Genomic DNA, 27,011 nt, shown 5'->3' on the forward strand with positions numbered 1-27,011 from the left:
ATGGTGAGCTTCATGGAGGAGAGGGGATTTGAACCCATGTCCAAACCGAATAATAAGCCCACCATCAGTTCAGGTTTTAACAGCAGCTGTGGAGAGTTCTGACAGGGTGCTGGTCCCGAACTGCAAACTCCTACGCTCCCCCAACTTCCTTTCCCTTTGCTGAATAACTAGTTGCTGCTCACGAAGGGAGAATGACTAAGGGGAGCACACTTCTGTCCCTATGGCCTCTCCTCTGGGTCTGACAGGAGCAGCCTCCGCCCCACGCCCTCTCCGGCCCCCTCGCACACTCACTTGGCGCGGCGTGCGTCTTGCAGCAGCTGCCCCGCCACACGCACGTCTCCCGCCGTTTGGTCCAAGATGGCGTCCACATTGGCCAGGCTGCTGACGCGCTCCTTGATTTCCTCAGCAAGGTGGTGGATCTGCGCAGGGGACGCTGGGATGGAGAGTTCCAGCACGCGGGAGGCCACCAGAGCAATGCTGTCAGGGTCGGCCCCCTCAACTGTGTGAGGGATGGGGTCAGTCAGCACCGTGGACGGGTAGAACAACAGGCCCCTGCTTCTCGGAAGACCCACTGCAAATGTCCCCTCTTCCCTGCTTTCTTTCATCCCTGTCTGAATATCCCCCGACACGCACGCACGCACTCTGCTGGAACCATCAAGGGGTAAATATGTCCACCTGCCTTGCCCCACAGCCCTGCCTGGAACTTGTATAAGGAGGTGCAGCGACATCCTTCACTTTTTGGTATGGAAATTTGCCCTTCCCTTTTTGGCAGGAACATGAATGTAATTGGCTTTTGTTTTATTCTTTTCAACATTAAGATTGCATTCTGTTTATTCTCTGCGAGAGCTCCTTGTGAGGAGGGGTCGACTGTCCAACTACTTTAGGAATTGTTGATCTGTGAGGGTGAATAATGGGGTCTCTTTACAGCTCTCAGCAGCCTTAACAAACTATAGTGGGGTTTTTTTGGGGGGGGGGAGCTGTTTAAAAGTGTCATTTTATTGGATTGTTTAGTGGCACGTGATGTACCGTACGTTACATGAGCTGTCTTTTTGAGACAGCAATGGACAAAATACAATTAGGGACTGGTGTAGGGGGCAGCCCAATCCCACACTTACGATTCAGGAACCCCTTGATTTGCTGGATGAGGTCCCGCAGTTCCTTGTTGGAGCGCTCCAGCCGGGCTTTGGTGGCATTAGCGTTGTCCAACGCGGCCTGTGCCCTCTGCTTTGCCTCACCTGCCCGTGCCTTTGCCTCGGCCACCTGCAAAGGACACACCAGGTCCCCTAGTCAGCCAGCAGGGGGAAGCAGAGGCCTAAGGATGCAGGGAGCATTGCATTCCAGGAATAGAGCCAGAGCTAACTCGGTTTACTGCCTTGAGAACTACGTCCAGGCCTTTGTGCTGCTGGTCTTTCCGATGAAACGAAATAGGTGCAAAACGGAAAGGCTCTCACGGGTTACCTTGCCTGCTGCTCCCCTCTGATGGCTTACCTGACGCAGCAGGACATCCACGTCAGCCACAGCACGGCGCAGCTCCCCTTCGGCGTGGCGGGCTCGATCCAGTGCGTTGTCGGCCGTGGCCACAGCCCCGTTGCAGTTGAGGCCCCCGCAGTGACGCCTGCCGTCTTCGTCACGGCAACCAGCCCCTCCGCAGGGGCTGCTGGAGCAGGGGGCGTCCCCTGGAGCGCCGCACACCTAGAGGAGAGAGCGCTGGAGGAAGCATGAAGAAACTCGCCAGCTGTAAATCACATGAAATAAGTTTAAAACAAAAACAAAACAGGATTGGCACAGGAGTGGCCCAATGAGCACAGCAGCTCTTCCTCAGTAGGTCTTGCCCCTATGAAGCAGTTGCAGAGATGAAGGGCCCTGCCTCCCCACAGCTGCCTAGGTCCTCCAGGGTTTCCCCCAAGCAATCTGAGTCTCCGCTTGTGTGAGACTATGTGACGCTGATTTCTCCTCCGCCCTCTTCAGGCCTCTCCTAGTTCTGGAAGACCAGGAGGGGAGGGGAGCTTGTCACAGCAGGAAGGAGAGGTACCTGTTGTGATGGCCTGGGACTCTGGCTCAGACTCAGAGCCGGAGGAATCGCAGCCTGCAGCAGACCCTTTGCCTGAGACGTCGGCTGAACTGAGGTTGAGGCCTGATTCTGAGGAGCCTCAGTCTGCTCAGCCTCCCCTGCAACAAGCATCAGCTGAGCCGAGTCTGGGGCCTGAGCCTAACTTGGTGCCAGATGCAGGAGATACCTCGTTGCCATCAGCCGGGTTGTCACCAGCAGCTGGCCCCCTGCTGAGGCGGCTCCTGAGTCCAGTGACCCACCGGCGTCTCCTGAGCTGCAGAGACTCAGGGCTGATAGAAGGAGGGACCTGAGCATAGCTGCCAAGTCTCCTGTATTCCCCGGGAAATCCCCGTTTTTCCAGCTGAAAAGACGGATTTTTTTGTTTTTTCCCGGTTTATTCTGGCGCGGTGGCCATTTTGGAACTGGGCAAAGCAGCATCAAAAGTCACTTCTGAGCATGCTCCGCCCAGTTCTAAAATGGCGGCAGCGCTACTTCCGGCCTGCTACTTCCGGCCCGGTCCCTTATTTCTCCGACAGCAACTTGGCAGGTATGGACCTGAGTACTCGCAGGAGGAGTGCTTGCCTCCAGGCAAGGCGAGGGAGTGAGTCGCCAGGGGATCGGGGCCATCCGTTACCCCGTTCAAGATAAAAGGCAGCCAAACCCTGCTCCAGGTTGCGGGAGTGACATTGTTGGTTGCTAGATCCTGCCAGTGTTCCTGCCTCGCTTCCCTGCCTGCGATCCTGACCTGCCTTAGTTCCCGGACTTCGTACCTGTTCCTGACCTCACCTGACGCCCTGCCCTGCTCCCAGCCTTGGCTTCTTTGGACTGTCTCTACCCTGAACCTACGAACCACGGACCGCACTTGGACTTCCCCTCTTGGGTAACCCCTGGGACCACCACACCCGTGCCTCTTCACCAGCCAGACTCTTCTCTGCCTCTTGGCCTCCCTCATCCCACAGTCCTGCTCCCGCTTCTGCCTCTGATTCTGGACTTCTCTCTGCTACAGACTCCCTCCACTTGCTGAACCCTGTTACCTCTTCAGCTTCTGAAAACCTCCTCCCAGTCTTCTCCCTCTGACCACTCGTTGTCATCTCACCACCAGTCCCTGGGCTTTGAGCCTTCTTCCCTTGGGAGTTCCCCAGATGGTTCCCCTCCCTCACTATTCCTCTGCGTCCAACCGGTCCCTGACACTCGCCTGCTGTCAAAAGGTTTCCTTCTTCGCTCCGGCCACTTTTGCCTCTGGCTCTGCCCAACCACCAGCATGTGGCCTTGAGGTGCTTGCCCAGAAGAGAATGTGGCCCCCAAGAGGCGGGAAAAGGTTCCTTGCCTTTGCTCCGTGCGGTTCACAGAGAAGAAACTTAGCAGCGCGGTCTGAAAAGTTCTTGAGCTAGCCTTTCCCCCTCAACCAAGACATGACTGGCTACCTCAGGGAGCTGGAAGCCTGTCAGTATCTGGCTCTCACACGCTTTACCTTGTGGTGTTTCCTTCGCAGCTTCCCCACCCACCTTCTCATTGATCCGATGCAGGCTCAGCCCTCGAACGCGTGTCGACAGGTCGGTCAGGGCTCGCCGGTTGGCTGCATTCTGCCGATTGAAAGCGTCTCTCCGGGCTGCCATCAGGTGCTCTGTGCGTCGCCGGGATGCGGCCGATTGGCCGACAGGGCTGGCGAAACCCACCGTGGAAGCGTTGGCCCGGTGCTCAGCTTCCCGCGATTGGATAAAGGACTGGCGGACGCTGTCATAGGCACCTGCCAGGGGGAGTCGGGGTGGGATTAAAGAACAGGACTGCTTTGGGTCTTTTTTCTTTTTCTCACTACCAAGATCAGTGAGGTCTTGGAGAGAGAGAAAAAATATTGCTTAGGGGTGGGGCAAACGAGCCTTTTGCTGCATCCAGAAACTAACATCTGAATGGGCCTTTCAATGTGCACCCAATACATTTACTTTGAAACTTGAGGACAGAGGTTCTTTTCATTGTTCCCAAAGGCACTTGAAAGCAAGATGTGTCTTAGAAAGTCTCTGGAGGGATTCAGCCAGGAATATTAATACTAGTGACAATAGCAGTTCAGCTGTAAGGTCTGAAGCCCATGTATTCTGTCCTGCTAGGGGTCAGCAAACTTTTTCAGCAGGGGGCCGGTCCACCTTCCCTCAGACCTTGTGGGGGGCCGGACTATATTTTGAAAAAAATATATGAATGAATTCCTATGCCCCACAAATAACACAGAGATGCATTTTAAATAAAAGCACACATTCTGCTCATGTAAAAACACCAGGCAGGCCCCACAAATAATCCAGAGATGCATTTTAAATAAAAGCACACATTCTACTCATGTAAAAACACCAGACAGGCCCCACAAATAACCCAGAGATGCATTTTAAATAAAAGGACACATTCTATTCACGTAAAAACATGCTGATTCCCGGACCATCCGCGGGCCGGATTTAGAAGGCAATTGGGCCGCATCCAGCCCCCGGGCCTTAGTTTGGGGACCCCTGTGCTAGACCTATGGGAAACCCCCATAATAATAATTTGTATGTCGCCCACCTGACTGGGTTGCCCAGCCACTCTGGGCGGCTTCCAGTGAAATATAAAAACAGCATGAAACATTAAAAACTTCCCTACATGGGGCTGCTGCCTTCAGATGTATTCTAAAAGTCATATAGTTGTTTACGTCTTTGATATTTGACAGGAGGGTGTTCCACAGGGCAGGTGCCACTACTGAGAAGTCCCTCACAATAGGGGTCCAATGTGCTCCAAAACAGCCCCCTTGTCAAACAAATTGGGAGCCTCAAGAATCTCTGTGGAGAGGATACTGGAATTGATAATGCATAAATAAGCATACTGCTTGTGTACTGCATATTAAACTTAATGTACCACTGGACAACTTGCTGTGGTTATACAGTTGTAACTTGGAAGCTGAACGAAATCTGTTCTGGAAGTCCGTTCGTCTTCCAAAACGTTTGAAAACCAAGGTGCGGCTTCCGATTGGCTGCAGGAAGCCGCTGCAGCCAATCGGAAGCCGCGCCAGACGTTCGGGTTCCAAAGAATGTTCGCAAACCAGAACACTTGCTTCTGGGTTTACGGCATTCAAGAGCCAAAACGTTTGACTCGCAGCGCGTTCGTCAACCAAGGTACAACTCTATGTTGTTCTTGTATTTACAGGAAAACCAATAAAAGTGATTTGAAAAAAACAAAAAAAAAGCACACACACAAAAAGGAGCCTGGCGTATGGGAGCAGACTTAACAAGGCAATGCAAAAGACTGGAAAGGAATGCACTTGTGTTTCCCCACTAATAATAATAATAATAATAATAAATTTTTTATTTGTACCCCGCCCATCAGGCTGGGTTTCCCTAGCCACTCTGGGCGGCTTCCAACAAAGATTAAAATACATTAAAATATCGCACATTAAAACTTCCCTAAACAAATACAGTTTCTGGTTTGAAAACAGGTGAAGCATCATTTACTTTCTCTTTTGGGAGCTAAACGCTCAGAGGAAATTTGGAAGCAGGACATGACTGGAAAGAACAAGCCTGGCCTCCACCCTGGCTCATGAGCAGAGGCTGCAAGTCAAAAGGGTTGTGGGGCCAGGGGGAGAAGAACTGCAATTCTACGTTTGACAAAAGGGCTGGGTAAAAATGGGGAGGGGGGAGTATGTTTCTTGGGTCACTTTGGACACGCACTTACCCAGCACATTGGCATTCTTGAGCGCCTCCAGCTGGCGCGTGAGGTCTGCGAGGCTGAGGTTCAGGGCCCGAGCGGCACGTTCCAGCGTGCCTAGAGCATGGTTGGCATTGAAGTTCCTGTCCTGGGTGGCCGTCAGCAACCCTTCCAGGCTGGTCAGCGTTTCCGTGACATCGGCAATCTCTTGCCTGGTAAGAGGACGTAAGTGAGAAGCGGGAGGGAGGGAGGGAGGTGCACTGCCACCCAGGATTGAACCACCCACTGTTCCTCTTCGGAGAAATGAAATAAATAGCCTTTTCTAAAAAACAACAACAACCCTGAAGCCTTTCTTTTAGGAATTCTAGGTGCCGAAACCCCAAGGGAGCAGGAAAAGAACTATTTATGTATGCCGCCACAGCTGCACGGATGTTATTGGCCCAGAGATAGAAAGAAGATAAAGTCCCTACCAGAGAAGAATGGCAGATCAAGTTGGTGGATGATGCCGAAATGGCTAAAGGCACAGAAGAATCAGAAATCAGGAAGACCAAAATTTTAATAAGGAATGGGGGAAATTTGTAACCTATCTTAAAAACCATTGCAAACAGTTAAAATCTTTAGTAGGATTGTAATAGCACTTCCAGTTTAATGGTGAGTTTTGGACACAATGGAGATGTAAAAGATGTGGGTTATCATAAAAAATGCAGGAGGAAATGATTAACAATAGGACCCACAAAGGGGAGGAGGGAAGTCCTAGAAATTCTTTGGAGTCTATGTTGTTCGTTCGATATATGAATGTAAAGTTTTAATCTGAGAAACTTGCAAATTAAAAAATGTAAAAAGAGAGAGAGGGAGAGGGAGAATCCCAGCTCCCCAAACAAACTATGGTACAGTGGTGCCTCGCAAGACGAATTTAATTCGTTCCGCAAGTCAATTCGTTTTGCAAAAAATTCGTCTTGCGAATCGCAGTTTCCCATAGGATTGCATTGGAATTTCTTTTTTTTGCCCATAGGAACGCATTAATTAAATTTAAATGCATTCCTATGGGAAACCGCGATTCGCAATACGAATTTTTTGCTAGACAAATTCGTCTTGCGAAAAATTCATCTTGCAGGGCATTCGTCTTGCGAGATACTACTGTACCTGGGATTCTTTGGGAGAAGCCAAACAAAAATTGAATGCAGCAGCTCAGTTCCTACCCTGCCTACCCACTGCTCCAAGGCTCCAGCCAAGCCCATTTCCTCTGCACATATACGGGTACCAAGGCCACCTTTCACTCACCGCAGCGAATCCATATTCTGCAAGAGGTTGGTGATTGCAGTGGCGGTGGCATTGCGAGCATTGACAATGGCCTGGACTGCACTCAGCTTGTCCTGGAGTCGACGGAAGGTGCCCTCAAATGCCCCGGTGAGGCCCGTCTGCTGAAGCTGTCGGGCACGCTGCGCAAGGCTGCGGGTGCGTGCGGCCAAATCCTGCACAATGCGGTCCCAGTCCCCAAAGCACTGGTGGCACGGCTGGCAGGCGGGGAACTCGCCGGCAAAACCTCGGGAACACTGGTCACAGCGCACGCCCGAGACCCCCGGGAGGCACGAGCAGTGCCCAGAGATGCGGTGGCATTGCGGCTTCTCGATCCCACGCGGGTCACAGTCACAGGCTGCCCGCAACATAAAACACCGTAAAGGAGAGAGAGAGAGAGTTATTCCTTCACATGTGGCATCTTCCAAGCACCTCATCCCACGTAAAGGGCTCCCCCACCTCCTAGGAAACCACCCAGCTCTTTGTAGACCACATTTTCAAGCTGCATGGACTACCGCAGGGGATTGTCTCCGACAAAGGTACCCAGTTCACAGCCCAGTTCATGCAGATGCTGCGAGTTGTTGTTTAGTCGGTTAGTCGTGTCCGACTCTTCGTGACCCAATGGACCAGAGCACACCAGGCACTCCTGTCTTCCACTGCCTCCCGCAGTTTGGTCAGACTCATGTTAGTGGCTTCGATAAAACAACAAACTCCATGCTGGGAGTAGAACTGTGCATTTTGTCCACCCACCATCCTGCTATGAATGCCGAGTTGGAGAAAACTGATATGACTTTACAGCAATATTTGTGCTGTTATGTCAGCTACTAGCACCACAACTGGGTGTCCCTCCTTCCTCTAGCAGAGTTCTCCTACAACAATATGCTGTGTGTGTCCAACCAACAACCCTGCTTCTTTGCCAACTAGGGATACACCCTCACACCTTTCCAGGCACCTCTTGAAGGTGCCAAAGTCCAGAAAGCATGACAAAAGAAACAAATCCCATAATAGTCTGAACCAAGGGTCTCCAAATTGCTCTTTGTAGAACACAGTCTCCGACCGGTAGCTCTGCCTATTTAAATGCCGTTCATATTATTTCACCGTGTGTGCCAGTAGACTGCTATCTAGTATTTAATCGCCCACTCCAAACGGCTTCATAACAGAATCAAGAAGCTGAGTTGATCTCAATCGTCATTGCTTGGAATACTAACTGGCTTCTAGGATTTCCCCCATCTTGATTACCCTCGCACTTTCAAGCATATTGTTATGAGATTGGACACCCAGCCTTTTAGTGAGTCATGTCCTTCAGCGAGTGGACTAGGCAGAAAAACGTCCATTTGGGCAGGAAGTGAGTGTCAGATTAAGTGCTGGATGTTTAGCTGGCGAGTTTGCCGAAACTGGGACGCAAATGTCAGCCTTTGAGAATCTAATGCTGGATTAATTGGTTGTGCTGCCTGCTTCAGGAGCCAGTTTGCTTCCAGCAGGCTCTCCTTGTACATGATCAAATAACTATTACAAAAGGCACAGGAAGTCTCCAGTGCATTGTACTTTACAAGGAAACTCTCAATGAAGTAGGGGGATTCCCCTTTCTTAAACAGCAGCTTGGACTCAAGAGTTCCTCCTGTGCAAGCAGAAGGAACCCAATTCTGGAGCATCTCTTGACCCTTAGGAAGTGTCGTTTTGGGGGAGAGAGGTGAATGGGGCTGAGATGTGAAATAGGGGTAAACTGCTTTGAGGAAACATAATTTAATTCATAGTTCTTGGAATCCAAACCATCACCTTCACGGGCATCAACACTAGAAACTCGCTTAAATGAAATAATAGTAATAGTAATAGTAATAATTTATTTATACCCCGCCCATCTGGCTGGGTTTCCCCAGCCACTCTGGGCGGCTTCCAACAGAATCCCTGCCTGGCCCAGTGCAAATGTTAAATAAATTGTAGATACACCGAAAAGAAGGTTTTTTTACACCAAGAACTCTGGCCAGAAATTTCAATGTTAGGAATAAATCCTACTCGCGAGTTACAGTCAACTAAGGTATGTATTCTGGTAAGACTAACAGTCTTGAACAGAACAAATGAATACAAACAAGAAATGAGCTTCAAGTTCACTAGAGTATAAATAGTTTAAAATAAATGTTACAACTTAGAAAATAGTAGTACATTACAGTGTAAAGACACAAAAGCTATCAACTAATAATATCCATAAATATCAGTCCGATTCTAAAAGTGTTAAAAGGGTTGTTTTATATAGAACCAGAATGCCGAGTAGATTCAGTCAGAGAACCCAGACAGGGCCCTGTTTCGATATGGACATCTTCGTCAGCTAATTTATGAGGTCGTGTTGACATGTGAAATAGAATTCTATGTTTTTCAAATATTGTGTCTGAGTTTGTGGAGATCAGTGTGTATCTCAGAATACGCAGCACTCACCTCTGCACTGCTGGCTAGGCTCCCCCCAATGGTTCTCCTGGCATTCCGAGCAGGTGCGCCCCCCGAAACCTGGCCGACATTGGCATTGCCCTGTAAACTACAAGGCAGGCACAGTTTGTATTACAACTTCAAGAACTCCCCAAAGCGAGCCCTTTGTACCCTGCCCCATGGAAAACTGAGACACGGAAGGCGTTGTCAGGGTACAAAAGCAAAGATCTGGATCCTAATCAGGCACCCTAACCACTGCTTCACACTACCTCTCAGCCCCTAGCTTTAGCTGGGTCTAAGGAAGTTGCCATGGAAGATGAGCTTAGCATGCGGGAAGTCCCAGGTTCAATCTCTGGCATTTCCAGGTAGGGCTGGCAACATCCCCTGTCCGAGGCCCTGCAATGCTGCTGCCAGTCAGTGTAGACGCTACTGAGCTGGATGGACCAATGGGCTGGCTCAGGATAAGGCAGCTCCCTGTGTTCCTATGCTCTCCACTCCAACCACCTTTGTTTCTTCTGATCCCTGGCATGTGGCCCTCAGAAGGTTCCCTAGAAGAAAATGCTTCCCTCCCCCTCCTGCCCTAGAGGCTCCCAGCCTCGCCTGGCACACAGCTTCCCACCCTAACCTGATTGCAAGCCGAGCTCAGGGAGTACTGCGGGTGGCAGTCACAGGGCTGGCAGCCTTGACCGCTGGCCAGGTTCCAGAAGTTGGGAGCGCAGCGGTCACAGTTCTGCCCCTGGACGTTGGGCAGGCACTGGCATTGCCCACTGTACCGCTCACACTGGCACTGGTCCTGCGACGGGCACTGGCTGCGAACCGTGCCCAGGAAGTTACAGGAGCAACCTGCAGGGAGGGAACCACACACAAGAGAAATAGTGGTGCTTTCAAAATGGCAGGTCGAAGAAAGAGCCTCCGCTTGGAGGGCTAAGCAATGGATCGGCACGAACATTAAATATGCAGTCATGTAGATTTAAAAAGAAACCATGCCTCATTTGGGCATAAGAAACCTAGGCAGCTTTCACACTTCAGCAAGGTAGTGCGGTGGGGGGGATATATAATAATAATAATAATAATAATAATAATAATAATAATAATAATTTATACCCTACCCATCTGGCTGGGTTTCCCCAGCCACTCTGGGCGGCTTCCAACAGAAACATTAAAATACACTAATTTCTTAAACATTAAAAGCCTCCCTAAACAGGGCTGCCTTCAGATGTCTTCTAAAAATCTGGTAGCTGTTTTCCTTTTTGACATCTGATGGGAGGGCGTTCCACAGGGCAGGCGCCACCACCGAGAAGGCCCTCTGCCTGGTTCCCTGCGACTTGGCTTCTCGCAATGAGGGAACCGCAAGAAGGACCTCGGAGCTGGACCTCAGTGTCCGGGCAGAACGATGGGGGTGGATATGGGGCATGAAAGGGCATTGCAGATAATCAGACTCCTAAATTGTTCCCCACAAGCATTTGTGTGTGATAAAGCAGCCATCCTTGTTCTGTGTGGAAGGCAAAGAAGCCTGCCTTCTTACCACTGCACCTTAGCCCCAGCAATATTACTAGTCCCATTTATTAGCAATCCTGAGGACTAGAAACTGGATTTTTGTGTTTTGTCCCCCCCCCCCCACTTTCCTAGTTTTTTTTAAAAAAAAGAAACAAGAAGCTCACATTCTTGGTCCTCTAAAATATGCCAGATACTGAATTAAAACACCAAGTTCCCCACAGCATTTTGAAGACAAGCTTTCCTCTTGGGTCTCAATATAACTGACCTATCTTACAGGAAGGGGACATGGGTGCCTTAGGGGGTTTCATTCACAGTTAACGATTTTGTTGGGATCCGAACTTAGGAATAACAAAATGATATGTGGTTAAGATTTAAGGTGCAGCTGGTCGTCCCGGACCATAAACCCAGAGTGCTCAGGGCGACCTCCTTCCCCCATAAAATTTACAGGCCGGCTGTTGACAAATAATCAGGGAGCCTGAGGCCTGATCCTCTTTAGTTTACTGAAGGACCACCAAGAGTCAGGGTTAGGCAGGTAGCGATGGGAGCAACGTGCGCCGGATGGAAAACGCATCTCTCTGCACAAGAGACACTTACGGCGGCAGGTGCGTCGCGTGGCATCCCCATAATAGCCTCCCTGGCAGTGTTGGCACTGGTCGCCCTCGGTGTGGTAGAGGCAGCGGAGGCAGCGGCCTGTGCGTCGGTCACAAGATCCCGGATCTGCCACGTCAATGTTGTTGTTGCATGCGCAGGGCTGGCACCGCCCCCTAGCCTGCCAAGGGTTGCCGTAATAACCAGGAGCGCACTCGTCACAGCGCGGGCCTGTGTGAGGCAAAAGGCACCGTGTGAGGTAAAAGGCGCCTAGCCCCCACCTCCGCTGCAACACACACATAAACCACGACCACAGGTCTATCAACCCACTCATGTTCCCAGAATACCGTGACTTAACAAGGAAGTCACAAGGTTGGGCTTCTGTCTCCGTTGCGCCCCTTCCTCTCATCTCCTCTCAAGCCCCCAATCCTAGGGCTACAGGGCGCCAGAAAGGTGGACTTGCCTGTATAGCCTGGGAGGCAGCTACAAACTACTGTCCCAGAGCGGCCATCTTGGCGGCAAGCAGCGGCAAAATGGCGTCCAGAGCCAGGTGCCTCAGGGCAGGGGCAGGGCCGGCAGTGGCCCCCAGAGGCCAGCGATGGGTTCCCATAGAATCCGGACACGCAACTGCAATTTGGGGGAACAAAAAGGGTTTGATGAACATATTTGTTGCCATTGGTGTGGGGGCTCATCCCCAGGGCTGTTTGCAGATCGTGGTTTGCAAATAGTGGAAGTTAGGCCTCGCCAGGAGGCCTTTCCCTCTGGACTTCGTACACCTGGGACACCAGATTGTGTGCACCCCCTATTTCCACCGGGGGGGGGGTCCCAGGATGCTCACCTTTGGCATCGATCTCCTTCTGTGTGGCCCCGGCAATGCAAACAGCTGCCCGTCCGTGGGTCGCATTCCTCCGAGCGCCCGTTGCAGTGGCATGGGCGGCAGCTGGGGAAGCCCCAGTGGCCGGGCTGGCAGTGGTCACAGCGCGGCCCAAAGGCGCCAGGCCGGCACGGGCACTGCCCGTTGAAGTTGTCGCAGAAACCGCTCAGAGAGCCTTCGCTGTTGCATTGGCACACTGCAAGGGGAGGGGAGCAGAAGTCACACACACGCTGCCTGCTGCTCCTCTCGACACACAAGGTAATGATCTGTGGATGCCTCCTGACCTGCTCATCATGTGCCGCCGCCCCCCCCCCCCATATATGCAAACCCCCTTCACCCGTGTCTGCTAGGGTGCTTCGCAGTCTGTGCCGAGAAGTTTCAACATCCAATTATGCAAATCACAGAATGGAAACGTGCTTGCTTTGCATGAAAATTAATGCACTCGCACCATCTTTCCCTGAACCCGATCATTTAAGATTTTTGCAGCGTCCATCAGCTAATGGCAGGACGAAAAGGTACATCGAAGGACAGAGAGAAAAATAAAGAGACCATCTACAGGAAATGCACAGCTGCTTCAGTTTTGTAAAAAAACAAACAAACCTGTCATTTGAGTGCAAGTGCTACAATATCTGTAATAGGGGAGGTGCCTTGAGGAAAGTAAAAAGCAGAGCGAGCTCGTTTGCACGTAACACTAAGACACACCGCGAATTCTGTGAAGGTGCAAACATGAGGTGGGGAGATTGAGTCACTTTGCTTCTCCTCTGGTCCTGTTGCAGCTGGGTTGTTGTGAGCTAAACGATGGTTTGGCTTAGCATGCTGACCAAACCTGGGTTCATGGTTTGTCTCACTCAGTCTCTTCTTGTTCCTCTGCCCTCCTAGTAGCAGTTGGCAGGGCAGGAGCACTTTACCTGACCTCCTGCCACCTGCATCACTGCAACTTACTGGGAGAGAGAGGCAAGGTGGTGGGGAGGTCAGCACGGTGCAAGTGGAGGATTGGTTCTGTTGGTGCGCTTGCACTGCACTGACCTCACTTCTGGGTGAGTCGTGGTGACTCAGGTGACAGGAGGTCAGGCAAGCACCCCTGCCCTGTCAGCTGCTACTGGGGGAGGGGGGTTAATAGTGGGTGGAGGAGCAAGAGGGAGGCAGGGGGCATGTTATCATTTCCTCCCCCCATATTGCTCCTCCATCTCCAACTCTGCAAGCAGCTCCTCTTCTACAGCCCAAGGAGGAGTTTCAAATGCGGGTTTGCACTTTGGTGCAACGGCAGGAGCAAGAGGAGACCGGACAGCTCTATGTTCCCAGCGGTTCCGTCCTAGCAGAGTGTTTACATCAGCACTGGCTGAAATGCAGGAGCCCAGCGAGGATTGGCCTATGCTTTCAAAAGGGAAGGCGAAAGGGTTTGGGGAAGAAAGGTCGGAACCTGAATTATACTCACCTTTGCAGCCACCAGGCCCAAAGCCGTAGGTGCCGGGGGAGCAACGTTCACAGCGGCGGCCCACGACGTGAGGCTTGCATTGGCACTGCCCCCCATCCGGACGGCACTCGGAGCTCAGCGATCCCTGGGGGCTGCACAGGCAGGCTGGGGGCAAAGGGAGAGTGAGTAGGAGGCAGGGGGACGAAAGGAAAGAGGCACCCTTCCGCTACAAGCCAGCAGGAGCCTCCCTTCCTCTGATATACATAAAAGGGCCTGTGAAAGACACTGAGAGAGGTTGCAACGGCAGTAGCTCAGCGGCAGAGCCTCTGCTTTGCGTGCAGAAGGTTGCTGGTTCAATCCCTGGAATCTCCAGGCAGGGCTGCAAATGTATCTTGCCCAAAACCCTGGAGAGCTGCTGCAAGTCAGTGTAGGCAAAACCAAAGTCCTACATGGCTCAGGTGGTAGAGTATAAGACTCTTGATTTCAGGGTCATGAGTTCAAGCCCCATGCTGAGCAAAAGATTCCAGCGTTGCAGGCGGTTGGGCTAGACGACCCTTGTGGTCCCTTCCAGCTCTACAGTTCCACGAACGAGAAAGACCAGTCATCTGGTTTGGCCAAAGGTAGCTGCCTACACGTCCCCAGTGTGGTGTAGTGGTTAAGAGCGGTAGACTCATAATCTGGGGAACCGGGTTCACCTCTCCGCTCCTCCACATGCAGCTGCTGGGTGACCTTGGGCTAGTCACACTTCTTTGAAGTCTCTCAGCCCCACTCACCTCACAGAGTGTTTGTTGTGGGGAGGAAGGGAAAGGAGAATGTTAGCCGCTTTGAGACTCCTTAGGGTAGTGATAAAGCGGGATATCAAATCCAAACTCTTCTTCTTCTTCTTCCCCAGCTTGCCCACTCCAGTATCAGATGCCGAGAAGCACTATCTATGTGGCACAGGCAACATGCATGCAACCTAGCAAGGATGTGGAGCAGCATTGCTCCCTCTTAGTGTGGGCCTTTTGGGTACCACCTCTCTCAGCTCACCCTCAACCCCCTGTAGCACTTGGAAACATTTCCATTGCTTGCTAGGGCGAGAGAAAGCCTCTACTGCAACCTGTGGACTATAGCTCCCCTTACCCCTGGCCACTGGCTACACTGGCTGGGGCTGATGGGAGTTTGAGTCTGAAGGGCCACAGGTACCCCATTCCTGGTCTACCTGTGCAGTAAGGATGTATTGCATGGTGACTTGGTCGTACAGTGGTACCTTGGTTTAAGAACAGCTTTCCTGTGGGTTAAACCACAGAGCCTAGGGCTTGCCGATCAGAAGGTCGGCGGTTCAAATCCCCGCGTTGGGGTGAGCTCCTGTTGCTCGGTCCTAGCAGTTTGAAAGCACGTCAAAGTGCAAGTAGATAAATAGGTACCACTCCGGCGGGAAGGTAAACGGCGTTTCCGTGTGCTGCTCTGGTTTGCCAGAAGCGGCTTAGTCATGCTGGCCACATGACGTGGAAGCTGTACGCCGGCTCCCTCGGCCAACAACATGAGATGAGCGCCGCAACACCAGAGTCGTTTGCGACTGGACCTAATGGTCAGGGGTCCCTTTACCTTTAGTTTACGAACAACTTGGATTAAGAATGATGCAATCCCAGAAGTAGGTGTTTTGGTTTGTGAACTTTGCCTTGGAAGCAGAACATGTTCCGCTTCCTGTTGAGTGTGTTCCATTTGTAAATTGAGTCCCCCGCTGCTATGGTTTAAGAACGCTTTGGTTTAGGAATGGAATTCCGGAACGGATTAAGTTTGTAAACCAAGGTACCACTGTAGTTGCTTGTTTTTAACACTCACGCAGCGCCCCCTGGTGGATGATGGCCGACATGCTGGTGAGCAAGGTGATGCAAGGCTCCGGCGTCGGCGCCTTAACCACGGGCTGAGCCTGCTGGGTGCAGCGGTAGCGCTCAAAGGTCTCCTTGCGGGCGATGGAGGCGGCGTCCCCGGCGATGAACATCTCCAGGGAGGAATAGCGCGGCATCAGGACCAGCTGAGCAGGGAGGGGAGCGAGAGGGAGGCAGAGAGGAGGTGTTATTTGCAGCAGGCCACGGTTCCCCCTACAGAAGATGCAACCGGAGTCTCAGTACTTACAGAGTCCAGCAGCACCGCAGCCCCTTGCAAATGGTCACGTCCTCCGTAGCGGGTGAACTCTACCCGGATGGTGTAGCTGAGCCCTTGCTCCAGACAGACTGGCTGGGGCAGCACCACAAGCCTACAGAACAAGAAAGGGCCCGTTTACAGCAAAGAGGAGCGGAGGGGCCGGCATTATTATTTTTTGCTGTGTGTGATGATCCTATGGCAGGCGAGAATTCTACCACTGAACCACCAATTCTACCACATCAAGAAGGATACTGACAAGCTGGAACGTGTCCAGAAGAGGGCAACCAAAATGGTCAAAGGCCTGGAAATGATGCCTTATGAGGAACGGCTTAGGGAGCTGGGTATGTTTAGCCTGGAGAAGAGAAGGTTAAGGGGTGATATGATAGCCATGTTCAAATATATGAAAGGATGTCATATGGAGGAGGGAGAAAGGTTGTTTTCTGCTGCTCCAGAGAAGCGGGCACGGAGCAATGGATTCAAACTACAAGAAAGAAGCTTCCACCTAAACATTAGGAAGAACTTCCTGACAGTAAGAGCTGTTCGGCAGTGGAATTTGCTACCAAGGAGTGTGGTGGAGTCTCCTTCTTTGGAGGTCTTTAAGCAGAGGCTTGACAGGCATATGTCAAGAATGCTTTGATGGTGTTTCCTGCTTGGCAGGGGGTTGGACTGGATGGCCCTTGTGGTCTCTTCCAACTCTATGATTCTATGATTCACTGAACCACTTATTTTTTCCCTTGTTGGGTTGGCACCCTTAATTAACCCTTCTGGATTTCCTACCGATCCAAATGGAAAGTACGAAAAGCTAAGAGACTTGGGATCCTCCTCACAGGCCTTGATAGCTGCAGGCTACGAGGAAGCAAGAGCAAGAATCTGCCAACGAGTTTGGGGTGTGGAAGCGCAATGCCATGTGAGCGAGATGAATAAACACCCTGCCATAAAAGATAATGGGAGAGGATTTCCCCCAGCAAAGTATTTGTCAAATACCTAAATACAGACGGGCATTTACCCTTGATAGATTTAATGTACTGCCATCTGCTTTACTGCAGGGAAGATTCACAGGTAAACCATATGTGTAACGAGTCTGCCCCTGCGGTATTTCCGAGGTAGAAACTGCCTCCCACGTTTTATTACGCTTCAGGGAGGCTTTTAATGTTTAATAGATTACTGTGTTTTATTTTTCTGTTGGAAGCCGCCCAGAGTGGCTGGGGAAACCCAGCCAGATGGGCGGGGTATAAATAAAATTATTATTATTATTATTATTATTATTATTATTATTATTATTATGCTGCCGTTTCTACAGTTACATACGCCGGGTTTTAATTTCTCCTGTTACGCAAAAATTCTCAAATGAATCCGAATCCCAATGCCTAAAATTCCTTGTAGAAGATAATGACCCTGAGATTACGATAAAAGTAGCCAAATTTTGTGCGACTGCCATAAAACTCAGGGAACAAGCGGTGTCACCACAATGATCAAGGCCCCCCAACGGCAATTTTAGGCTATATTTTAGCGACCCAGTTTTAATTTACATATTCTAAATGCTGTAATATATACACGTGTACCGCCCCTGCTGTGTCAATTTTAAGGCTACATCATTGAGTTTTATGATTTTTGATTCTGTATGTGAGCTGGTCTGTGACCGTAAATAAAATTGTAATTGAATTGATCCTATGGCGGCTGCTAGATTTAGCAGCAGCCCAAGCAGAAATCTGTCTAGGGCCAAATTTAACCAGCCCCCAAATAGAACTAAATGGCGTCTGCCCCAGTGACTGGGACATCTAGGTAGCCTGCTTTGTCCCCTGTGACGGATGGGAAGGTGCTTCTGATTTCAGCAGAGCTCTGGAAGGAGCCTGTGTGAGAGGCAGGGAAGGGAAGTTCTCCTAGGGTGAGACCACTAATTCCTGGTTGGTTGGTTTTTAAAATTGCTTTTATTAAAGATTTTATTGGGTTTACGAAAGAACATACAAGTGGGACCTCGATTCTCGAACGTTTCTGTTGACGGATGTTTCGAGACTTGAACGCCGAAAACCCAGAAGTAAATGCTTCCGTTTTTGAACACGCCCCGGAAGTCGAACGTGTTTCTCAATTTTCTCAATGAAATTTGCAGACCACCCTTTGCACCTCGGTTTTTGAACATTTCGGAACTTGAACGGTCTTCCGGAATGGATTGCGCTCGAGAACCGAGGTACCAGTGTACATCGTCTCTGTTTTCAGATTATAAAGTCATTTCTACAGATCAGTTATATTAAATGGGATACATGAATGTTGTATACATACCTGCCAAGTTGCTGTCAGAGAAATAAGGGACCGGGCCGGAAATAGCAGACCAGAGGTAGCGCTGCCGCCATTTTGGAACTGGGCGGAGCATGCTCAGAAGTGACTTTTGATGCTGCTTTGCCCAGTACCAAAATGGCCGCCGCGCCAGAAGTCGCACTGCAGCCATTTTGGAACTGGGCAGAGCAGCATCAAAAGTCGCTTCTGAGCATGCTCCGCCCAGTTCCAAAATGGCCGCCGCACCAGAATAAACCGGGGAAAAACAAAAAAATCCGTTTTTTCAGCAAGGAACAGCTGGAAAAACGGGGATTTCCCAGGGAAAACGGGAGACTTGGCAGCTATGGTTGTATACAGTATAAGGCTGGTGGGGGGGGGGAGAGGGAAAGAGAGGTGGGGAAAGAGAAGGGGGGAGAGGGGAGCATTGTTTGTTTTTCATCACTCACCGGGATGAGGGTGGCAGAGCCGTTGTCATGACATCGTCCGTAGGGATGGTGTTTCCACAGGGGCTGCTGGTGGGGATGGGTCCAGGCCGGACCACAGACACTTTCACCTCTTCCCACTTTCCTGGAAGCTGAGGGAAAAGGAGGACTTACAGTGTGGCTGCATGAGATGTGGAGGCAGGCCAAGACTAAGATGGCACCCCCTCAGAAACAGCCTTTAAGGTGTGTTTTGTTTTAGTTTTAGTTTTAGGGAGAACAGCCATAGCTGAGTGCAGAAGGTCTCAGCTTCCATCCCGGGAATCTCCAGGCCGGGTGGGGAGAGAAACCTGCCTTGAAATCCTCAAGAGCCTTGAAATCCAGAACAGACCTGGAAGATTTGGGAACTCAGGGAATTCCGAACAATTTCAAAGTTTACATTTCTTCAAGCTGAAGCTCAGAACATTCTGAACTCCGGAAAGCCGAATTCTGGGATTGGACTTCTTAACTGGAATATAGTATTTATTGCTAAAGCTTCGTATGTCGCTGACCTATTGGGTGATATTCAGCTAAGCTTTACTCAGAGTAGACCCATTGAAATGGATGGATATGACTGAGGCCTCATCCACATGTCCTTTTGCCTGCCACTTTTCCCCAGGAAAACCCACGGTTTAGTGCTAAGGAGCAGGTTTTACAGGGGAAAGCAGCGGGGCAGAGGCGAAACTTTATTTATTCCCCTGAGAAATACTTGCTCTGAATTTCATGTAAAGCTCTGAGTGCTTCGTTAAAGAGTTTGATATCTGGATTCATATATGTGAAGCCCAAACTGCACACACCCCCACACCCCGTTTGTTTATGAATGGAGCAGCAGAATAGTAGGACGGTAGGCAATAGCAGAGGCACCTGAGGCTCATAGCGCAGCAGAATGTCATACTCCATGGAGAAGGGCACATTGTTGACCTGGAACTCCACGACAGCGCCCTCCAGCACCCGGGCAAACCCCAGCCCTGTCCATGTAGCTGGGTGGCCCGTGAGGTGCACGCGCTCTATTACTTCAGCTCCCTGCCAAGAGAAAGATCAGTAAGACTTTGTGCTTCTCTTAGTTAGTTAGTTAGTTAGTTAGTTAGTTTGTTGTTGATGACTTGGTGCTAATGCTGTTGGACTACAACTCCCATCAGCCCCAGCCATCCAGACGGGGTTGGACTAGATGACCCTCCAACTCTACGAAACCCTGGAGAGCCGCTGCTGGTCAGGTTAGACACTACTGTCGGTACTCAGCAGAGAACACTTTCCTACACCCCTACAATTGAGCAACTGCAGGCCCACGTCCTCACCTGGAGAAGCCGTGCCTCTTCCGCTTCATATGTATAATGGTCCAATGCGGTGTGGTAGTAGCCGGTCTGCACTTGGCTGCATTGCCTGCCCACCATGTGGCCGCGGCAGCGGCACTGCCCCGTCTCCATGGCACACCTGCAGCAAGGTAGCGCGGGAGGCTCAAACGGGGAAGGCGGTTCTAGCCTATGAGAGCATGCTCGCCCGCCTACTGCACAGGGATGGGCAAATTTTTCTATTTCACTTACGTTTACGTTCCGTTCTCCACATTTCCAAATCGGCTTTTTTCAAGTCCTCGTGAAAATTCATTGATGAATTTCTCCCAACATACACTTTTGGCCAATAGACACATTTTTGAAAAGCAATTCCCACCCCCCTCCTTAAACGCGTTCATTAGGCACAATTCCCCCACAGCATGTACGTTTTTACACACATTACTCGCTCGGAGAACTGCGGCGTAGAGTTTGGAGAAATGCAGATTTTGAAAGGTGCCTGCGTTTCAGTCCGCTATTGTTTTGGAAAGTGCAAATTAACTAGGTCCACCTCGAAATACAGCCCCAAATCATTTCCCCCCATCTCCTCTGGTACCAAGCTAAAGGGTTTTCAATGGAAGGCGCTGGGGGTTGCTCCCTTGCTAAGTAAAGCTAAGCAAGTTCAGTTTGGGCCAGTGTCTATATGGTGGGCTGCCTGGGAACCCCATTGCTTGCTGCCTCGAGTTCTCCAGCAAAGAGGGGGAGGTAGAAATTCAATAAAGAGATTGCTCCTCAGCTGATTTGCAAAGGCCACATTTTGGTCTATAAATCTGACATCAGGAATTACAAGACAGAGAAAACAGTAGGAGAACACTTCAATCTCCCAGGACATTCTATACAAGATCTCAAAGTAGCTGTCTTACTACAAAAGAATTTCAGAAATAGACTGGAAAGAGAAGTTGCTGAATTGCAACTTATCACCAAGCTTAAAACCATGGAGAGACCTGGCTTGAACAGAGACGTTGGATTCTTATCTCATTATACATGATAAAGCAGGCATCTCCAAACTGCGGCCCTCCAGATGTTTTGGCCTACAACACCCATGATCCCTAGCTAACAGGACCAGTGGTCGGGGAAGATGGGAATTGTAGTCCAAAACATCTGGAGGGCCGAAGTTTGGGGATGCCTGTGATAAAGCGATCTTCAGCCATCTCACCCCTTGCTTTTTCATGCAAGACCATTTGCAGTCGTTTACAGTCGTCAACAGCTATCAGTCAGTCAATCACCCATTTCCACTACCCTTCTGAGTGATACCCCTCCCCACCCTTTCTCTACATATAAGCGCCTGGGGACTTCTATTTCAGTGTATCTGAAGAAGTGTGCATGCACACGAAAGCTCATACAAAAAAAAAACTTAGTTGGTCTTTAAGGTGCTGCTGGAAGGATTTTTTTTATTTTGTTTCGACTACATCAGACCAACACGGCTACCTACCTACAACTAGAACTTTGGTCTATGGTATTGCTTATTGGGTTTCTATCCCACCCTCCCTCCTCAAGGGCCCCTTGTTGGGATCGTGCTCCCAATCCTACCTTCCTCAGCCTCCCCCACCCACCCAGGACGCTCTCTCCAGGGCCCCCTTACTGGTTGTCGTGGGCACCCCCTACGTCACAGTCGCAAGGCCGGCAGCCATGAATGTCAGGGCTCAGAGCCCAGTGTTCCGGCTGAAAAAAAAGAGACACAAGTATGTATCAGCCGGGGGGGGGGGAGGAGACACAAGCAAAGGCAAGTGTGTGGGGGGGGGGAGCAGGGCAGCCTGTTACTCACCAGGCATTGGTTGCAGCTGCGCCCGGTCACCAAACGTTTGCAGAAGCAGTCGCCTGCGATGGCGTCGCATTGGGGCCCGTCCTGCACTGTGCCCCGGGGGTCACACTGGCAGCCTGGTGGGTTAAAGACAAAAATAACCAAGTGCATAGAAGAACAAGCCTTGCTGAAGCAGCGCCATGGCTTCTGCAAGGGCAAGCCTTCTCTCGTGAACCTATTAAGAGTTGAAAGTGCCAGCCAGCAGAGAGAGATGATCCACTTGACTCTGGGCTCATCCACACTTGTCCTGTTATTCCTAGGCACAGATCAGAGAAATCCTGCTCTTTACTGCTGAACTGGAACAAACATCAATCTGCAGAATTACTTATGCACTCACTCAGATTTGCTACACCCAGGGCTTTTTTTCGGCCGGAACTCGCCGGAACTCAGTTCCGGCACCTCTGAGGTAGGTGTCATTGCGATGATAAGAGAACAAGAGTTCATGGTGAATTCCGGCACCTCCTTTTCTGGAAAAATAGCACTGGTTTCATCCCACGCCTCCTTCAAACAGGAGTTCAGGGTTGCCCGCAACCAACAGATTAAAAAAAATGAGATCACGTCTTTAACACTTTTATAGACTTTTGTCCTGAGAGTGAGCTACAGGAATGTGCAGGGATTTGAGCACACGTCTCCCCAGTCAAAGCCTTGTGCCAGCTTTCCCCAACCTGGTGCCTTCCAGATTTTTGGACCCATCAGCCCCAAGAGTCAAGAATGATGGGAGCTGAAGTCTAGCCAGCTTGTGGTTAGCCTGTCTTGCACTCTATGCCCGTGGTTCTCTGGGCCACATTTTCAGAATAAAAACTTGCTCACGTCACACCAAACTTTTATTGATAAGAAATACATTGGAAATACATTGGGAAATGTACCCTGCGATCGTCCTCAGTATCACTTGATGCTCTAATTTTGAAAAGATACGGAAGATTTTGAAAAGATTTGCAGATAATCACTGTTCTATACTGATTGCCAGTGAAAACACAAGGATTGCTTTACTGAGATATTCAACAGTTAGATATTCAGCAGGTAGCTTTGTCTTGTGGTAATAATGAATTATCACAAGGTTTTGAAGAAATACATTATAGAGGACATTCCTTTCAGAAATACTGGAATGCCCTATCTGTTTGATTTTAAAACAATGCAAAACATTTAGCCCTTATAATTCACCCCAAAGATGACAAACCGTTATTGGTGATATCAGAACTATATATATATATTTGGGGGAGGGGCTATTGGGTTGCTTTTATTTTTATTTATGCATTTTGTGGTTTTGTATTTTTGATTTTGTTCTGTGAACCGCCCTGAGACCTCCGGGTATAGGGTGGCATATACACCTGTAAATTCAATAAAATAAATGAACAAATAAATAAATACCCTGCAAACTATTTTTTAAAAATACTATATTACACTACACTGAAAGATAGATAAAACTTTATTCGCATTAGCCAATGGCCATAGCAACAATAAAACATTACAGTGTACACAGAAAAGGAAATTTGATATAAGAGCACAATTTAAAGTCCTGAATCAGCAGTCAGTTAGTGGCCCTTATTCTGATTGCCCCTGCTATGAACCTAGCAACCTTTGCTGTTATCTGCTCGTTTTGATCTGATAGAAGAAAGGACATTGTGGCAGTGGTTCAGCGCCCTGGGATGGTTAGTACGAGTGGGGGTGATGATCTCGTTCCTCAGGTCTCTTGTAGAGAGTGCAAGACAGGAGGACGGGCGCCACTGTTTCGGTGCTGCCGTCTCCACCGGGGCAAAGACGTTTCTCAGGCGGGGATCTTTTGGAATCGACCCTCAAGTACAGGCAGATGGCAAAACATCCACTCTTGCAAGTGTAAAAGCACGTCTGTATTTCGGGATAATAAGTTTGTGCAGATATGGGGCCCAGAGAATCAAAATGGAAAGGTGGGAAATGAACATACCAAGGGCAGAATTCCCTTGCAGTGGCCAGGTTGTTCTGATGCTCGATATCTTTTAGACGTTGGGCAATTAGACTGTTTGCTTCGGTAGGGCCCATAGTGAGTAGGGTTACGTTACACTGAAATGTTTCTTTGACCGGTGTGGCGCACCGCACCCTTTGAGAACCAGTGGTCTACGCGGTGCACTGCCCTGGCTAAGCAAGCCCACCCACAACCACATCAAAATGGCTCAGAAAAGGAGCTGGATATGCCCAGGGAAACCCCATTGGGGATACCTACGCTGGCAGCCTTGGGGGTTCTCCGCGTTGAGTCCAAAGAAGCCAGTCTTGCACTTGTCACAGCGGACTCCCTGCACATGCTCCTTGCAGCGACACTGCCCAGCAATCAGCCCCAGCGCCGGGTCGTCGTGGGTGTCGCAGACCCCCCCGTCGAGGGTGCCGTCGGGGTCGCAGTCGCAGGCTGTCAGGGGCGGGCGCAGAGCAAACCCCACAATTAAAGGCGCAAAGGGAAGCCGCTAATCCCTAGCCTGTCTATCTGAACTAGTAAGAAAGGGAAACCACCCCACTCCCTTGGAAAGAGATCTGTTCCCTTCTTGGGAAAGCGGGTCTGCTGTGCTGAGCTGAGGTTCTTAAATCGTTTTCGCCAGGCATCCCCAAACTGCGGCCCTCCAGATGTTTGGGCCTACAACTCCCATGATCCCTAGCTAAGGGGACCAGTGGTCAGGGATGATGGGAATTGTAGTCCAAAACTTCTGGAGGGCCGAAGTTTGGGGGTGCCTGGTTTTCGCTCTTGAATCATAGAATCATAGAGCTGGAAGAGACCACAAGGGCCTTCCAGTCCAACCCCCTGCCAAGCAGGAGAAGAGAGGGGTGCTAGTCCTCAAGCCTGCCCAGAAACCTCGCCCTCATTCAATCTCAGCAAGCTCTGCTGCAAACCACACGGTGGTGTCTGCGCAAAGACAGCCTCTGCTAACTCGGCAGCAAAGAAAGAGCACTTTGTTTGGAGGCACCCAACCCGCAGGTGCAGGGGGAAACGGCTTCCTGCTGATGCAAAATAGAAACTTTCGGCTTTGGCAACTCCACATTTGCTTCCGAAACCAGACACCAGGCTTGCCACCTTTGCAGATTCTCACGCTCCGCACCGCTGCTGAACAGTGGAGCCTTGAGCTTTCGAGGGAACATGCCAAGGCCAGGCACAGGAGTTTTTAAAAAAGGCTCTGCTAGCAAAACCCACTTGCCAATAGTCTTTGGAAGCTGTGGGAATTACGCAGAGGGCAAAGTTAAGCAGTTAAGTAGAGTCAAGGGGCCTGGCTCAAATGTGCCCAGGTAAGGAGATGAAGGCAGGGAGTGAGGAACCTTTATCAACCCAAGGGCCGCATTCCTTAGTGGGCAGGAGCAGGGACTGAGCAATGGGAGCTCATCCCGTCGCAGGATTCGAACCGCCAAACTTCTGATCGGCAAGCGCTAGGCTCTGTGGTTTAACCCACAGCTTACGCTGTCTGATTTTAGAGGAATGCCATGCTTAGACCCTCTCTTATTCATTGTGAAGGACTTTGGCTATATACAATAAACTGAATTGTTTTAAATTATCCATCGCAGCAACCTAAACATTTAAAGCCCTCAGGAAGGCTCCTCCTTCAAGTTCCTGTTCTGCAGGAATCATAGAATCATAGAGTTGGAAGAGACCACAAGGGCCATCCAGTCCAACCCCCTGCCAAGCAGGAAACACCATCAAAGCATTCTTGACATATGCCTGTCAAGCCTTTGCTTAAAGACCTCCAAAGAAGGAGACTCCACCACACTCCTTGGCAGCAAATTGCACTGCCGAACAGCTCTTACTGTCAGGAAGTTCTTCCTAATGTTTAGGTGGAATCTTCTTTCTTGTAGTTTGAATCCATTGCTCCGTGTCCGCTTCTCTGGAGCAGCAGAAAACAACCTTTCTCCCTCCTCTATATGGCATCCTTTGATATATTTGAACATGGCTATCATATCACCCCTTAACCTTCTCTTCTCCAGGCTAAACATACCCAGCTCCCTAAGCCGTTCCTCATAAGGCATCGTTTCCAGGCCTTTGACCCATTTTGGTTGCCCTCCTCTGGACACGTTCCAGCTTGTCAGTATCCTTCTTGAACTGTGGTGCCCAGAACTGGACACAGTACTCCAGGTGAGGTCTGACCAGAGCAGAATACAGTGGTACCGTTACTTCCCTTGATAGTACCACTGTATTCTGCTCTGGTCAGACCTCACCTGGAGTACTGTGTCCAGTTCTGGGAATGGGGAGCCAGGACAGCCATCAGCTGATCCAGGCACTTGCACCCTATGAAGCACACACACTTACTTTCCTAGCACTGAAAGAGGGAGCCTTTCCATAAGAAACATGCATCCCTTCATCCCTGCAAACATGCAGACCCCAGCCACCTTTCCACCCAGCCACCTGCCCCAATACAGTCGGCAGGCTCTCACCGCGGCACACGCTGGGGTCCCGGATGTCTTTGGTGGGGTCCTTGTAGTAGAAGGGCTTGCAGAGCTGGCAGTGGCGGCCCATGGTGTTGTGCTGACAGTCGTCGCAGACCCCGCCGCTGCTGTTGCCCGTGGCCAGGTACACGGCCATGTCGAAGTGGCACTTGTGGGAGTGCTCGTTGCAGTTGCACTCTGTCGAGAGACGGCAATCAACGTCCAAAGCCCTGGCCTCACCAACCCCCGTCGCCCAAATCCACCTGAATCCCTAAATGACCTCAGCCCCAGGTATCTGAAAGAGCATCTCCTTCTCTACAGACCAGCTTGGGAATTAAGATCAGCGGAGAAGACCCTCCGGATGGAAATTCATGGGGCAGTGGCTTGTGAGAGGGCCTTCTCAGTGATGGCCCCAAGAATGCGGAACTCCCTTGCCACGGATGTAAGCCTAGCGCCATATCTTTGCAGCCTTTCAAAACTGAAAGGATGAGCAGGCCTTTTCTGTGGTGGCTCCCTGCCTGTGGAATGCTCTCCCCAGGGTGGCTCGCCTGGCACCTTTGTCAGATAGATCTTTAGGCACCAGGCAAAAACATTCATCTTCTCCCACGCCTTTGGCTAATTTTAAACAATTTTAAACTGGGGGTTGGTATTATTTTGTTTGTTACTGTGCTATGTATTTTTGTATTTTCATATTGTAAACTGCCCTGTGATCTTTGGATGGCGGGTGATATATAAATTATTATCATTATTATCATTATTATTATTATTACTACTACTACTACTGAAATAATAGTAATAAACAGATTAAAATTACTTCAACTTTCTAAGCATCTGGGTAGGCTTGTCAAAACAATACTGTTTCTA

General features: G+C 50.2%; 1 protein-coding gene across 1 annotated transcript in view; it reads right to left on the reverse strand.

Annotated features, from left to right (window-relative positions):
* The window catches only part of LAMB2 (laminin subunit beta 2), a 55,810-nt gene that overhangs the window by 9,537 nt on the left and 19,262 nt on the right, over positions 1-27,011 (reverse strand). Inside the window, exons 9-29 of the mRNA XM_035106866.3 lie at positions 26,157-26,345; positions 23,974-24,153; positions 21,741-21,853; positions 21,558-21,637; positions 19,946-20,081; positions 19,515-19,673; positions 18,639-18,766; positions 15,913-16,033; positions 15,619-15,811; positions 13,816-13,959; positions 12,345-12,576; positions 11,970-12,133; positions 11,513-11,737; positions 10,047-10,264; positions 9,434-9,530; positions 6,989-7,361; positions 5,735-5,919; positions 3,556-3,797; positions 1,489-1,692; positions 1,116-1,260; positions 292-499 (exon numbers count right to left, since the gene is read on the reverse strand). Coding sequence (XP_034962757.1) covers positions 292-499; positions 1,116-1,260; positions 1,489-1,692; positions 3,556-3,797; positions 5,735-5,919; positions 6,989-7,361; positions 9,434-9,530; positions 10,047-10,264; positions 11,513-11,737; positions 11,970-12,133; positions 12,345-12,576; positions 13,816-13,959; positions 15,619-15,811; positions 15,913-16,033; positions 18,639-18,766; positions 19,515-19,673; positions 19,946-20,081; positions 21,558-21,637; positions 21,741-21,853; positions 23,974-24,153; positions 26,157-26,345 — 3,736 coding nt within the window. The remainder of the gene's footprint in view (positions 1-291; positions 500-1,115; positions 1,261-1,488; positions 1,693-3,555; positions 3,798-5,734; positions 5,920-6,988; positions 7,362-9,433; positions 9,531-10,046; positions 10,265-11,512; positions 11,738-11,969; positions 12,134-12,344; positions 12,577-13,815; positions 13,960-15,618; positions 15,812-15,912; positions 16,034-18,638; positions 18,767-19,514; positions 19,674-19,945; positions 20,082-21,557; positions 21,638-21,740; positions 21,854-23,973; positions 24,154-26,156; positions 26,346-27,011) is intronic.

This window comes from Zootoca vivipara, chromosome 2, assembly GCF_965207765.1.
Source record: "Zootoca vivipara chromosome 2, rZooViv2.hap1.1, whole genome shotgun sequence".
Lineage (NCBI taxonomy): Eukaryota > Metazoa > Chordata > Lepidosauria > Squamata > Lacertidae > Zootoca > Zootoca vivipara.